At 40.6% G+C, this 16600-nt stretch overlaps 1 protein-coding gene and 1 long non-coding RNA gene across 2 annotated transcripts; one reads left to right on the top strand and one right to left on the bottom strand.

The window, feature by feature from the left end:
- Positions 1-5498: 5498 nt before the first annotated feature.
- LOC143122674 (uncharacterized) lies at positions 5499-9536 on the top strand. The gene is made up of 3 exons (XR_012986748.1): positions 5499-5734; positions 8269-8463; positions 8550-9536. It is a non-coding gene; the product is annotated as an uncharacterized LOC143122674 (long non-coding RNA).
- Positions 9537-10769: 1233 nt separating this feature from the next.
- LOC143122673 (uncharacterized) lies at positions 10770-12659 on the bottom strand. The gene is made up of 2 exons (XM_076283453.1): positions 11988-12659; positions 10770-11771 (listed from the first exon to the last, which is right to left on the bottom strand). The coding sequence occupies exons 1-2, from the start codon at positions 12551-12553 to the stop codon at positions 10892-10894; spliced, it is 1446 nt and encodes a 481-aa protein (XP_076139568.1). The 5' UTR covers positions 12554-12659; the 3' UTR covers positions 10770-10891.
- Positions 12660-16600: the final 3941 nt, after the last annotated feature.

The raw sequence follows: 16600 nt of genomic DNA, 5'->3' as shown, positions 1-16600 counted from the left end.
CATGCTGCCATCTTGTCAGCGTCTCAACCGGAAGTCAGTACCACACAGTTGAATGAATTTATTCTTTATTGGAATCAAAATAATGGTTATGACACTAGGAAAAACAATATGATAAAGGAGAAATATGGAGTTACTTAAGGGAAATTGTACTTCTTTTTCGCATAAATATGCTTATAACCAATTGCTTTAATATATAATTAGAGTGCATGACAATGCAATCTACTGTTATCCGATTTCTTCTTCTTCTTCTTCTTCTAACGCTTTTTCTGCGTTTAATGCGGCTTCAACCGTTTAATGTAGAAACTTCATTCAAACTGTGTTACGTAGGTCTTACTTAGGACAGGTGGGGAATGTATTTTTCATATTTGTAACTTTTATACTTTTTGAACTATTAATTAAAAACTATTAAAATTGTCCCCATAGACTTAACACTGGCGATTATGGCATCACAATAGGGCTCTTAGAATCCTATGCCAAGTGTTCCGGCCACCTCCAGCAACTGTCTGTCTCAGGCTTTAAGCATACAATCTGGCTCTCTTAACCCTTAAAGGAGTACCGTCACACCGGTGTGACGGGAATGTTGAGAAATGAACGTTCTAAAGAATATCTGGGTTCATTGAATTCAACATAGAATTTTAGAACCTTCAATTGTTGCGGAACTTAGAATGTTCAAAAACCTACACCTTTAAGGGTTAAGACTACAGATCCTGTTCAACTGTTTTCTCTGCCCACAACTGTTTCAAAATAAAAGTCTCCACTACAATAATTCCCTATTAAATAATTTAACCATTTAAACTATCCAACTATTTAACTGTTCAACTATTCCAACTGTCAGTTATCATCAACTATGCCTCTAGCCTACTATATTAAACCACCACCTACCTAGCAACCAATTTAGCAACCATTGAAATTAAGCAATTAGAAATTAATTGTCAGTTTCCATAGCAACCAAGATGATTATACAAGCAAACCACTGTAGTAACTCCTTTATTTCTGATAGTAGCCACCATGGACATCCTAGCAACAACCTAGCAACGACTTCAAGTACCCTAGCAACAGCCTAGCAACCACATTCCATTAAAACCTAGCAACCAACATCATTAACCTAGCAACCAGCATAGCAACCACCATAACTACTCTAGCAACAGTCAGTTGTCATCAACTTTGACTCCCGTCAACTGTTTCCTCTGCCCAAAGCTGTTTCAAAATAAAAGTCCTCACTACAATAATTCCCTATGAAATATTTGAACCATTTAAACTATCCAACTATTTAACTGTTCAGCCAATCCAACTGTCATCATCAGCTATGACTCCCGCCAATTGTGTCCTCTGCCCACAACTGTTTGGCAGCCTGGGCTTTTCAGTCAACTAGTGTGATCAACTCCCAATCTACATTCAACTTTTAAACTGTCTACTTTTAAACTATCAACTTTTATTAAGCTGTGCAACCACCATGTCTGTCCTAGCGTCATTTTCATGCACTTGTAATTCCCTGGAATTACATTCTCTAGTTGTACTTGTAATCACTTATTTTTCATGCAAATATACTAATTAGATTATTATATGGCCAAAACAGGTATCAGACACCAGTATTCCTGGTCTAGGAGAAATACAAATTTGAAAATGGGGCCTTTCTTGGAGTCAAACTTTGGTAAACTTTTAGTATGTTTTTAAGTACATCTGATACTACTGTAAACCACTGAGAAACCTTTTGTTAGAATTTTTTTGGGGTCAAGCCATATTTTCAGCTGACTAACAGCCAAACTGACATCAATGCTACCATCATCTAAAATCATGTTACATCCACCCATCTTCACAGGTACTGCCGTGCTGGACATGGGGTTGGAGCTGAACTAAAAGATAATGAATATAGGCTATATGGAGTATTTTCTGTTTGTTATGCCCTTTATAATGTGTGTACATTTTGTGCATGCACTGCTGTGGCATTTATTTCAGTTTATATCTATATTTCTGAAGAATGCATTGTGTTGCCTCAGGTCTGCTGCACATCTTTTAAAATTTGATTTGCAATAATCAAATAGACCTACATCTTAAAGGAAAATTCCGGTATTTAGCACTTTGAGTCCATTTTCTGGTTTGTTTTGGATGAACTAGAGTGGTGGACACCGAAATTTTGACAATTGGTCCTGTCTCGACCTTTCTGACTCGTTTTGAATCGCCTTTGACTAGTCAGAGTGGCTGCCAGCAGGCATACTGTAGGCTACTCAAACATGTCCTAAAACAACCCTTAACGTTCATTTTCAAAACTGTGCAACTCACCGAGTGGTTAGTGATGGTGGGTGACATCCCCCCCCCCCCCATCAAAGAATAAAAAGACATGACCCTCCCATAGAACGAGTTCTGCCGAGTCGAATCCTTCAAAGACGAGGCAAGGCTTCTTCTTAGCATACGGAAAACACACAATGGAACAGACTAGCGAGTGTGCAGGAAGCTGCAGGTGCATTATTAAAAATCATGTGCGCACAGGATTGTGGGTGTTCCAAGCACGCAGAGGATACATTCAGGGTGCGATTTGTAGGGGGGGATGGTGGGGATTTCCCCCCCTCTGGTTTTCCTATCCCTACCTAATTATTTTCATCCCCGGTGGGGACAACATTTATCCCCTCTGCCCCTCATATTGATTAATGCTACTTCATATAAGTAAAGCGCTGCAACTTCAGGGATTAAAGTGAAAAAAAATCGTTTGACTGAACTTTTTTCAGGCCATAAGTCATACGTTGTTCATATCTACCTATAGAGATAGCACCCCTTTTGCGGTCGCGACCTATTGGTTTTTAATGTACAAAAAGATGCAAACAGCAAAGTAAAGGGAGTATTCGCCTTATTCACACAGCGGCCATTGTTTAAACCAAAACGAGGCTACAGGGTACACTTACTATATAATTAATGCCACCTACAGGTGAATGCATAGAACATAACAATCCTATGGTTTGTGTACCCTGTAGCCTCGTTTTAGCCGCCAATGGCCGCCATGTGAATAAGGCGAATTGAGAGTGTAATTGATTGAGATTGAGTTTTCCTGATGAACAAAAATATATTTTAGTACCATCCCTGACCATTGCTGATTAGCCATTGCTGTTCTTTTCTACTGCAGCAATATTGTAGAAAGGCTTTAACACACTCTTATTTAATTACTTCAGGCCAAAAGTGTTTAAAGGGGAGATTTTTTTCTTGTTAATATGCAATTCAACACCAAGTAAAATCTATAAAATCAAGTTTGCAAGACTTTCCATTTCCTCATCAAAGTAACAAATCAGAACATTCTAGATATTGTTCATATTTCCATTTGTTGCCTCATCCGCATTTAATGAAAACATGGTAATTTTGAGTTTTACAGACAACTCAGTTTTCCAATGAGCAGCAATACTGTGTGTGCTCATGCAGGAGGTCTGCGCATTTGTAACGACAATCTGGAGACGGCGCTTTTGTCTTCAGCAACAGATTGTATAAGGTTGACAAGAGGTTGCGATATGGTTAAGGACAGGTCGTGTTGCGCTATGAAAGAACATGCATAGCCTACTTTCTAAACGTAAAAACGGTCAGCCATAGATAAACGTAGCCTACCTCTGTCGTGGTGGCTAGTTGCACCAGGTAGGGAAGATGTCCTGAAGTGCACGAACGTTAACCTTATGGCGGTCTTCTGATTGGTGGCGTGCTAAAACGTTTTCCTATTGCATCCATAAACAATTTTCTTGCAGCGAACCGCGCAAAAGCAAACTCCTGGCACTTTAATTTCTTTACACCATGGCTTGTTAGTTCTCCCCCGTTTTGATCAGCTGCCCATCTGCATTTATTTTTTAACTTTTGACACCTGCCTTCCTTTAGCAACAACGCATCCATGACAGCTAGTGGCCTTGCCAAATAGACGCACACAAATCATGACGCTAATATGCGAGGTTCTGGTAGGCCCACTGGTTATGGTTTTGTGCTATAAATTAATAATATTTTATAGCAAAGTTTTAAGTTGACTATTTTAATTGTATGGTTATTTTTTTGTCAACATACACTCACAACCTATTGTCGTTAAAAGTGAGGCCTAAGCAAAATAGGCTACAAGGCTGTCTGCGTCACAAACACGACTGACCCCCTTACTCGACACGCTCAGTCAAAACCTTCCGTCGCAAATTGTGAAAAACATTGTTGTATGTCATAACAGACGGGATAATAAATTGCATAGGCTACGGTTTATATTGCGTCGCTTTACACATAATGTTAGTTGCATTGATTAAAAACTGTAACAATAATAGTAGCCTACATCGGGTGGCATAGCAGGCTATCTGTTCAAGTCATAGGTGACACCCAAAATGAATGACCTCCCCTGACAAGAGTTCGCGATAGTAAGTGTCTACATTGATGCACGGAAAGAACAAAGCCTCCGAATTCGCACATAGAGCTCACAATATCATATCCAAAAAAGTTAAACGGATTGGCCAACCTCATCAGCTGTCTCGATTGTGTCACTATAATCCAACTTTTAGACCGTTATAGTCCTCCATACGTGTTCTTTTTTTTAAGCAAACGCCCGAGACAAGTGTGTAGCTACAACATACAAAGCGAAACTCATGGCTGACGTAGGCCGTATAGGACGTATCTTCTTGAGCGGTCACGGATTGAGACACAGAAAGTTCTCAAGAACACTATTAGGTCTTTAAACATTTACCTAATATTTGTAGTGGCCTTAAAAAAGGAAAAGCAAAGGTGACAGTCCCCCCCCCCTCCTATTTTTTTTCTCATCGGATCTGCATCGATCTCAAATATGACATTTCTAAAATCAAATTGACGGAAATCCGTCCTATGACGGAGAACTTTAATCCTTGGCTGCAACGTGAGAACAGTCTAGTAGGCTAGCCTACATAATAATCTGACATCAGAAACGCACCGTCACCGTCAGCACTCATGCTGCTGACACAGTGGCTGCGTGATAACTTAATTTGGCCTTGATCGTGCAGGACATTTCAGAATGTCGAGTGTGTAATCCATCATAAATGGCTAGTTTCAATGGAAAAGTTAGCTGGACAAATGAAAGAAAACGAGAAGGATTCAGTGAAGCATATTGTCATATTTTAGAACCTTCAAAATTAGAAAACTGATGCAACTGAGATGGAGGACAACCAGTGTTGTGTCATTGAACACGCTCATTTTTTCGTGAACGTTGAACTGAACGCAACACATTTTTTAATAAAGAACTTGAACGTGAATTAGTAATTATGTGTCATGAACGGCAGACATCACTGTAAATGAACGTTGGAATTTGTTTTCCATTAAAAACTGAGTGACATCTGTTTTCTCTTTTGAAACGCAACGAGAGAAAGTCCCTCCCTCTATTCTCGCTGGTGCCGCTTAAATCATGTATCACCAGATAGAAATGGTTTTGACATTGTGTTCGCAATGCATTGCGGGCAACGTAGTGTCCGGCTGAGAATAGTTGAATAGCATACTGGGTTCTGCACAACGTTACCCGTGATGAATAGCCTATATGACACGACCTTCCGCTCTACTGCTAAACCCGCTCCTCTACTTCCGGTGTGTTAGCGTTCTGCGTTCACTGAAGCCGACAATATGGCAGTGTTTTTCACCCGGTCACTTCAGGACTTACCAAGGATGAATTTGAACGACGTGAGTCGTATTATAGCTCTTAACTCTTCAACATCGGCGGCGATGAAGAACAAGGGTTTTAAACTGTATGTGACGAACTACATAAACAACTACGAAGGTAAGTTTACAATGTTGTTATTAGCCCTTAGCATGTCTGTTTTCCTACATTAACTTAGCAACTACCGATAGGCTAACGGTAACAGCAGTGCTTATGTTTAATGTATTTTGTGAGTTATTTGTGTACAATATATTAATATTAACCCCGGTGTTAATCTCAGTTTCAAACAAGAGTCCGGCAGGAGAGATTACGGTTAGGTCTGAGTGCTTCAGAAGTATGGAGAAACGGAAAAAGTCTCACAGTCCAAGTGTAAGGGATCACGCAGGTTCAGATCAGGTTCATGACAAATGAGTTACTCAAATCAAGTTTCTGTGGCATTGCTTTTAATTAAATGATGGCTAAAAAAATGCTCAACTAGGCTATCTAACAATTACAGGCTATATTTCTCATAATGTGTATTTATGGTATAAAATTCTCGCCAAAAGTTTTCTGTACCTGTACCAAAGTTTTGTGCTTGTAAGAATATTTTGTGCTCGTAAAAAATATTTGTGTACATGTAAAAATAATTTGTATCTGTAAAAATATTTTGTGCATGCAAAAATGGTTTGTACATCTTCAAATCCGTTTTGTCACTGTGTAGAAAAAATGTTTGTGAATTTGCGAACGATTTTTGCACGCACGGATTTTCCATTTGCAAGTGCGCATCTGTTTTCTACAGACATGAAACAGATCTACGGGTACGAAACGAATTTACAAGTACAAAACTTTTTTACAAATTTTCCCAAAACAGCCAATCACAGCACTGCTTACTGAACGGACAGTCAGCCGATCAGCTCACTTCTTTAATTCTGAAACGCTGGACATCTCTGGGTACATCCATGTAAACACTACAGTCAGAAGAGGTGAAACAAGTATTGGCTGGGCTAAGCTAACGTCAAAGATACTGCTTTTATCAACTGTCTCTGCTAACGTTACGTGAAAGCACCGCACATATAACATGGGAAATACAAAGGGAGGGAGGGAAGGGAGTCAGCCTAAAGCCACCCTGAACTTTTTTGGTCATGTAGCAGTAACTGTTATGTTCTAGCTAGCTTAGGTAACAAGCTAACTTAGCTAACAAGCAAACAGCTCAACTTAACTCTATTCCTTCCCTACTATGAATCTAGTATCATTAACTAGAACTAATAAACAGTATAGTTTAAAACGCGAGCACTGGATAGGTAATTAGAAGGTAACAATAGGTAATGGCAGCTAACTGGGCTAGTATTGGCTGGGCTAAGCTAACGTCAAAGATACTATCAACTGTCTCTGCTAACGTTACGTGAAAGCACCGCGCATTAACGTGGGAAATACAAAGGGAGGAATGACTAGTCGGAAAACACTAACACAATAACTATACAGAACAATTATATCATTAATAATAATACTAATGATCTGAATTTTATTAGTTCTACTTAATGATATTAGATTCATAGTAGGGAAGGAATAGTTAAGTTGAGCTGTTTGCTTGTTAGCTAAGATAGCTCTTCTTTTTTAAGTGTTTCACCTCTTCTGAACTGTGGTGTTTACATGGATGTACCAAGAGCTGTATTTTCTATGTCCAGCGTTTCAGAATTAAAGAAGCGAGCTGATCGGCTGACTGGCCGTTCAGTAAGCAGTGCTGTGATTGGCTGTTTTGGGAAAATTTGTAAAAAAGTTTTGTACTTGCACATTCGTTTCGTACCCGTAGATCTGTTTCATGTCTGTAGAAAACAGATGCGCACTTGCAAATGGAAAATCCGTGCGTGCAAATATCGTTCGCAAATTCACAAAAAAAAATTCTACACAGTGAGAAAACGGATTTGAAGATGTACAAACCATTTTTACATGCACAAAATATTTTTACAGATACAAATTATTTTTACATGTACACAAATCATTTTTACGAGCACAAAATATTCTTACAAGCACAAAACTTTGGTACAGGTACAGAAAACTTTTGGCGAAAATTTTATACCATATGTATTGTCACATTTGTTCCATGTGATCTGACCCAGTATTGGGGAAAAAAGGAAGAAAGTAAATCTCACAGAAACTAGATTTTGTTTCAGAGTTCTCTTACTTCTTTACTTTCTTTGCTCCTACTTCACTCTTTAAGTAAATGAGTACAGTGAGCGTAATCATGAAATTGGACTCTTTAACTTATGCATAATAATGTAGGCTATTGACTAGGCCTACTACACATAAGTTGCACTTTTATAGTGTCTCACTTTTCTCATTTCTTTTCTCATTTTTTCTTATAAGTTCCCAGCCTAGGTTAATTACAGTTCATTTCAGTTCAAAACAGTTCTCAAACTGTGTTCAAGACTGTGTTATACGTGCAGTTAGTGATTCTGGATGAAATTGTGCATGTTTAGGTGTATGTTCACATGAGTTTACAAAAACTGTTGTCCAACATCTTTTTATGGGGTACTCAAGAGAATAGGGAAAGTCAATCATAGGGACATGGGGTTAGTTGAATTAATTATTAAAGTCTCGCTCACTGCACCTGTAACATTAAATTGCTCTTGCAACTGGTCATTTTTTTTATCTCTAACACGTGTGTTTTGTAACAGATTGTTCTGAGGGATTCGAAGCCTGTGACGCTCGAAAGCTGTACATGTACGTGTGTGGCTGGCACTGCCCTGTGCAACCATGTGGCAGCTCTTCTGTACCAAACCGCACATTATTCGCAGCGGGAGCTCAAGGCCGTTCCACCGGTGCACAGCTGCACAGAGACAGAGCAGAGGTGGCACAAACCAAGAACCATGGTAACTTACCTTTTAAACTTACGCTAACAATTTCATTAATGGATGTTAGGTTAACTTTGACTAAAACATGTTTGGTTTCATTGCAGGGTGTTAAACCTGGTCTGGTGAACAAGATGGTGATCCTCTCAGCCCGACCAAAAGAAAGAAGGCTGGTAGAAGGAATCAGGTTTGTATTGTTACTGCATTGTTGTATTGCTATTGTGTTACTGAAATGTGAACACACAATCACTCTAGGCCTCCCCACACTGGAAGAACTACACAGTTCCCGTTGCCTCAAAAAAGCCCAGAACATTATAAAGGTCAACCACCATCCTGGTCACTCCCTGTTTGAACTGTTGCCTTCAGTCACAGTACAGATTAATTAAAACAAGGGTAAATAGACTCAAACTGCAATAACCACCCTCAATCCTGCAAAAAAATGATGTGCTATATGAACTCGGATATTAAATGACTCCATACAATGACAGATACAGTGTTTCCTCTAGGATTTTTTTAAGCAGTGGGGGCAGGCCTGTCCGAACCACCCCCCCCCCCCACCCCACAGAACTGACAACTGACACTTCGCTGCAACACAAACAATTATATGTATTTACCTCTATTCACACACAATGAGGCTTAATTATTTTCAGTTGTGATTGAGCTGTATATTTGGAGAATCTACAACAGGTCTGCACAATGAATTTTGAAAGGCAACTGCGACTATTGTACGTCTGCCCCATTTCTGATACCGTGGGGGAAGAAAATTAAACCGTGGGGGGCCGCCACTACCAAATCAACATAGAGGAAACACTGCAGATAGTATGCATGCCTGCAGATGAATGTTCATGCTATTTCTATGCAATGACTGTTCATTCTTTTTTAATGCAATGACTCAGTGTGTATGACTGTGTGTCTATGTATGCCACTAATGATGTTATATGTTTCTATTTAGGTTTTAGGAAACAGTAGCACTTAAATTATTCATTATTTTTTAAATGTATTTATTTTCTTTTTTTATGAATAAGCACTGACTGGAGATCACTTTAAATTGTATTGTACCTGTGACAATGACAATAAAGATCTATTCTATTCTATATTCTATTTTTGCCTTTTGTTCTGCTGTTCTGTCCTATTCACAGAAGCAACTTGTATAGGGGAGTGACTTCCCCCTTGCCTGTACCAGCCACACTTAATGTCGGAGCAGTGTACCAGGACATTCCAGCTGATCTGGCTCCAATGATTACAACCATGTCCATATCAAATGATGTACCTCTGGTTGACTCTATGTTTGGGAGAGTTCAGGAGGGAAGTGTGCTGTCTTATCAGATGCCTGCAAAGGTAGTGCCCCGCACATTTCCACATAAAGATGCTCCTTCACCCCCACAGCTGCCACTCAGTGATTATAGACTTGGGCCATCAAACTGTACTTTTGTCTACACTGAACAGCAACATTACCACATGGCATCCCTAGAAACATCACTAGAGATGGCACACCAAATAGAAATCTCTACTAAAGAGCAGAGTAGCTGTACAGAGTGGCACCAACTAAGACACCCCCGCATCACCTCGACCAGATTTAGAGAGGTCTGTCACACAAAAGCACTAACATCTGCTGAAAATCTGGCCAAACGGCTTCTCAGGCCTTGCCACCAGACAGCCGACATGAGGAGGGGGCTAGAAATGGAATCCACAGCGATAGAGGAATACTGCAGAGTAAGAGAAGTAAACCACTATCAGTGTGGGTTCCTTATCCATCCTGATGCCCCATGGATGGGCTCGTCCCCTGATGGGATGGTCTATGACCCCAAGAGCCAGCCTGTCTTTGGACTTGTTGAAGTTAAGTGCCCAAACGTAGCAAGTTATGTGGACTGTCCATACATTGCAGTCCGTGACGGAACACCAACTTTGAAGAAAACCCATCCTTACTTCTGGCAGATACAGGGCCAGATGCTGATATCTGGATGTGAGTGGTGTGATTTTGTTGTGTACACACAGGAGGACATGCTTGTAGAAAGGATTCCCCGTGACCGTGAAATCACTGACATCATCAAAGAGAGGGTTGATTACTTTTTTTTCTATGTTTACCTCAGCACTTTCTTGTGTAGTGTAGTGTAGTGCATGTTATATGTAGTGCATGTTATGCATTTTTTAAATGTAATGGTAATATTTAAACACATGAACATAAGTTAAATAACAAATGGCTGACTATTAAAAAGATGGCTTTAAATAATTTGGTATGATGGTATTTTTGCTACTGTTGCAGAAGGTCAGATATACTTAATGGTAAGACATGAAATTGGTGCATTAAAGTAAACAAAGGGACACAGTTTTAGACAGTAATAATACTAATAGATTTATTTAACAACCAACATGCTTGTTTTCCCTGGTAAAATAAAAGGATAAAAAGCTTCAGCTTTAGCTGTTTTCGCAACTCATTCCTACCCATGGCTCAGGCTTCAGGCTTCTTAACCCATGCTTTGACAAGAGGCCCATTTTCATAATTGGTGAGGAGACACGCAACAGTATAGAGTTGGTTGATGCTCCCAAAAAGCCGTAGAGGGATTTCAGTGTCAAAAAATTTGTGCTCTTTCACTCGCCGAATGAGTCGCTCCACATGCACCCTAAGACGAGCTATGGCCTGGGTCTCCCTAACTTCAGCAGCAGACATTTGAGACCGCCCAGCGAGGAATGCCGGCCTGTAAATCTTACAGGGTACAATGTCTTCGATCAGAAAACCACGATCTACCATGACAGCCATGTCAGGTTTTAAGAGGTTGATGATACCAGATTCCTTTGTGATCTGCTTATCGCTTATGGAGCCGGCATAGAGAGAGGAAACAAAGGTCACTGCTCCATGTGGAGCAATCCCAATTAGACCTTTGAGTGTGCAGTGGGATTTGTAGGTGGAAAAAACCTCACTCTGGAGGAGAGGGGAGGATGGGCACTGACACTTAAGCTCGGTGCAGTCAAGGATTACAGTGGTGTCAGGGTAGTCCTTGAAATCCTCAGGCAAATATTCACCTATCTGCTCCTGTGGTATCCAGATCCTGGCTGAACCGAGTACCGTGTAAAGGAAATTACTCCATGATGCTATAATGCGACTGACCGTGGACTGATGGACATTGTACCGGTCAGCGAGGTCCCGTTGTTTGGAGCCCAGGGCGAGATAGTTCAAAAACATGAAGCACTCATCAATGGGCTGGAGGGAATGGGTTGCAGACTTCGACTCAGTGAGATTTCCTCTCTGAGCCTGCCTCACACTGACCATGGATGGCACCGCAGGTTCAATCAGGGCCCAGAACCGCATCAGCAACGTGTATGAGGCAAACCTTAAAAAATGAGATACAGATATTTGATTGAATATGTGTAAATTATTTTCACAATTAACTATATAGCAGAATAAACAGCAATCACTTTAATTCAACACTGCTGATACTGCATTTAGACAGTATCACCAATTAAAATAACTAGGCTAATACTATGAGAAAATAATTTATTTGCTGCCCATGCATCTTTTTCGAAACTGACTAGGCTACTCATCTTACCTTGTGAAGAACCGGATGTCCTTGTCTGAAGCAGCAAAGCGATGGATCCCAAACCTCTGCTTCATCGTAAGGCTTTCAACCTGTTCCCTCAGCAGGCGAACCTCCTCTCGTAGAGCTGTATTTTCGGCGGCGACTGCGGAGGCAGGATCAGGATCACCGGAATCTTCCTCCATGGCTTCATCTTGTTCGGGGGCGTGATCGTCCAGCGGCAGCGGTCTATCTCTCCTCTCCCAAACACTTGTTCTTACAGGTGGGAGGGAGAAGTTATTCCATTGAAACAAAGCTGGGATAGATCCCTTTTTCAACAATCGTCGTCCTTTCTCCGACGCTGGTTCACGAAGATCTTCTTTCTTAAAATGCCGGCTACACACCCGGGTGTGAGGCGTTATCGTGAAGTTGTCCCTACGAATGGCGACAACCCACTTGCGTCTTAATTCTTCATCCGTGGGGAAAGTGTGGAAACTAAGTATATTGTTGTACTTAGCAGAGGCCTGACACATCGGCACACAGCAGTGTTCAGACGTTGAGCCCATAGATCGCTGATATTTAAATGTTTTCTTCATCATCTATTTACCTCAGCACCAAGCTTGTCAACAGCGGTAGGGATAGCATTCCGGAAATGGCAACGGTGGCTTAGTTGTAAACGGAAGTACGTCGGCACTAGCGTTGGCATATAGGCTATTGCAGCAGAGCGGGGTAGGCATAGCAACGCCGCGTAGCAGGCAACGACGAGAGCGCGGAGGGCTGGATTTCATTGCACTAAGTATAGAACTGGTCTACCTTGTCTGTACTGCTGCAAGTTTCATCACCTGGTAAGAAACCCACAATTGCAGTGTCATAAGCAAATGTCTACAATGAGCAGCTTCAAAGAATGTATAGTGATTTCTAGCTAGTAGTGTGAAAAAAAGTATTTATTTGAATATCTCACGAAAAAAGTAAAATGAACTGAACTTTGAACTAGTTCAGAATTAAAATTGTGAACTTTGAACGTGAACTGTTCACTTTGAGCATGTATGAACTGAACTTGAACTAGTTCAGAAAAGCTGTGAACTGGGGACACAGCTGAGGACAACACAACACTGAGGACAACTGCACGTAGAGTAGAACGTAGGCCTATTGTCCGAAGGAACTTACATTAAATGAGGAGATATTTGCTGAATGTCACAAAAAGTGTTACAGAAATTGCTTGGCATCGCTTATTCAATGGCTCTCTACCAAAACACCTGTAGTTTGCGGAGGACGAACGAGAAAGCACTCGTTTGATAAATCAGCCAGTAGGCTAGGCCTAGTAGATAAATAACTTTTAGAAATAATCTGTACTGCAAAAACGAATGTTGGTGGGTATTTAAACTATCTAGCGGGTGTTTGTACAGCTGCAAGAAATAGAAGCTTCATGTTGCCCTATAACTTTACTCTCCAAACTCTTCACTGCACTGTAGCCAATTAACTGACAGTATGATAGTAGGCTATTTATTTTCTGTAAGCTACAATAAACACATTTATTTTTTCAACTTTTGCAATATTACACACTTGGCCACTGAACGCAAATCAGCAGGAGAGAGAATGCACATAGCCTACGCAGCGTGTAGCGCAATGTGTAGGCTATTTGGTTACCAACTAACACTGTTAGCCAATTCACTAACTTAAGACTTCAGTGCCATCATATACAACGTTTTTTACACAACAAATACAGAAAGGATGGAGGCAGCAAAAGTAGAGGAGTCATTTCAGATGGGGCAAGAACAAGGTGAATTTGTATGCTTTTCAAAACGTAGTCCTACCCTGCATTAGGAGCTGATCATCATACCAAGCACACTCGCTGTTTAAAGTCATACACCACGGTAAACTAAAACTAAAATGTTACAAAGGTGGAAAAATTAATATAGGCTATTATTAGCCATGACATGAATCGTTCGTTCATTTTATTTATTGATTTTTGGGGGGGTTACAAACTTATTCAAATTCAAAATTTTTACACAAATCGCACCCTGGATACATGCATGCATCCTCGAAAATCTCAAAACTAAGGACTCAGTACTTGATAGAATAAAGCACCCTTGACTTTGGAACAGTGCTTGGCGAGATTCGATGACGTAACGTCCTTGAAAGAGCGGTTTTGAAGGACCCATCCTTTGCGCCGGAATTGTCCTTTAAAGCACTTTTGAGAAAAGGCGGGAGAATGACATTTTTTTTACTTTTTACTTCGCTGCTGTTAGTGAATGTGTGTGTGTTGTCTGTATGCTACTGAGACCTTGAATTTCCCCTGGGGATCAATAAAGTATCTATCTATCTATCTATCAGAGGAAACTGGCGTCGCTGCGCTCTCTTCAGCATCATGGCTGTCTTCCCTATCAATTAGAAAACAAAAATGTTTGCACATTTACAATAATCTTCATATAACACAAATAACACATTTCAATAAACATATTGAAGTTTGATTAATTTACAACTTCAGTTCTCTCTAGAGCAGCCATGAACTGAACCTGGTCCTTCATCTTCGGAAACATTCTCTCACTCATAAGTTCTGTCATTGTTGTTAGTGTGAGGCCATCACCTGCATACGTCATTGTTGTTAGTGTGAGGTGAGGAAAACTGGGTTTAGTCAACATGACATAGACATTTCTATTCTCAATAAAAAAAAAAACATAAATTTGAATTATTATCTCACTACTAAGCAATTGCTAAACTCTTCACTGGGGTTAAACACAATCTGATTAGCTGTTTGGCTCACTTAATAAGCATGAAGATGGGTGTCAAAGGTCGAGGTTGTGAGGAATTCAGCAACAATAAACTAACTTGCTCTTGCATTCACAATCTGTGTGACCTTTACAAAAAGAGGAATTCCATCCTGAAACAGTCACCAACAGAGTAGTTCACAGTGTCCATATCAACCTCTGTGCAGGTGCAGAGTAGTTCACAGTGTCCACCAGAGGCGATTGCTCTAAGATTATAGGGGAAGCTCAGCCTCCTCTAAAATATCACGGAAAATTGCATCAAATAACACTATTACATTAGCTTCTAGCTTACTATTCCAACTAGAACATGCTGAAAACATGTTCATCTTCATGGCTAGTTTGTTCAGCGATAAGGTTTTGCCGGTCATTAATCGTGATTTCGCACCCGTAATACATTGCTGTGACGACACAATCCATCAAAAAACCATGCAAAAAACCCACAGACGCTCGGCTTTACTGGACTTTCAATGGCACTACAGAGTGAGCTGATCTCAGTGCAGAAAAGCTACACGTTTATTGGACAAGCGCCTGTCGTGGAAAATTAACCACTTTCTCGAACCTCCAATCTCAATAAGCACTCTGATGTCAAAGGACCCGAAGGAGAACACCAAGACGAGAGATGCTGAAGACTGTTGATTCTTTATTTGCCGTCTTGCAGTGAATATACAATTCTAACAGCGTCAGGACTGGACCGTCAGGCGAGAGAGCGATGGGTAACAGCTGCTTCCCCGATGAGATCTGATCTGAATGTGCATGCACTCTGCCTTTCATGCTTCTAGGGGCCTGGGAGATGTCTCTTTCTCCTAAGAACCCAGGCCCCTTTTAGCCAATCAGAACGTTTCTCGAACTTGGGATATTGGTGGAAACCCCTCCTCATTTAGACATTAAAAATATGTATTGGCCAGGTTCTATGTGTAATTACTTGTTGCTAGGTAGGGCCTGTATTCGTTTTAGCTCTGTGGGTCACTGTCACCTAATTTTACTTCCTCTTTTTACCTTCCAGACAGTCCAGTCTTATGACTTAGTCTCATAATTTTCAGCAAATGTTGCATGACATTGCACAAACAGTATTACATCAATTTTCTGGTAAATCAATCAGCATACACACACATGTATATGATCAAATAAAATCACCACACGCCACAAAATCGTCATTTCCAGGGAAGCCCGGTGTCTCTGGGAGTGAATGGGACAGTGGGATGACCCGGACGCCGAGCTTCTGTATGATGATTGGAGGAACCGTCATAGAGGCTGGACTCTTTTTGATTGACAGCATATTATGTCGCGATCCGACAGGAAGTGGTTCAAGTTCTAGGGATGCGTTAACATTAGTGTTGGGCTGGTGACAACGAGAGGCAAGGCAAGTTGCAGCTCAAATTCTCATAATTTGGGAGCAATACAGTCGGTTTATATTTGTCTTTGCTTTGTAAATAGCATACTGTAAATAAAACCGTAATGTGGAGTTACAGAGTTTGTGACTTTTGTTTCAGTTGTGTATTTAGGCTAAGTTAGGTAGCGCGCTATGTAACAGTGTAGGTAGGCTACGTTATGCCATGTCAACTCTAGAACTGTTTGCCTATTCTGGGTTTTGAACAATATAGCACCTTAATAATATTAATTTAATAATTGACCATTTTTATCAGAGCTTCCCCTGTTCCAAAGAGCAGCAATCGCCACTGGTGTCCACATCACCTCTGTGCAGGTCCAGAGTAGTTCACAGCCCCCCCCCCCCCCCAAACATCAATAGCACAAACAAATTATATGTCAATTTAAAATACTAATAGGCTACGTATAGGCTACATTTGGAGAAAGGAACTATGGATAGTGCTAATGCAATACAAGAACAAGCCAATCAACCACAAACCAGGCACTTTCAAT

The sequence above is a fragment of the Alosa pseudoharengus genome, unplaced genomic scaffold (assembly GCF_046254945.1).
Source record: "Alosa pseudoharengus isolate Yale_2024_CS ecotype anadromous, Long Island Sound unplaced genomic scaffold, YU_APseudo_1.1 YU_APseudo_1.1_scf_14, whole genome shotgun sequence".
Classification (NCBI taxonomy): Eukaryota; Metazoa; Chordata; class Actinopteri; order Clupeiformes; family Clupeidae; genus Alosa; species Alosa pseudoharengus.
The sequence above is the reverse complement of the archived record's forward strand: the minus strand, read 5'-3'. Positions and strand labels throughout refer to the sequence as shown.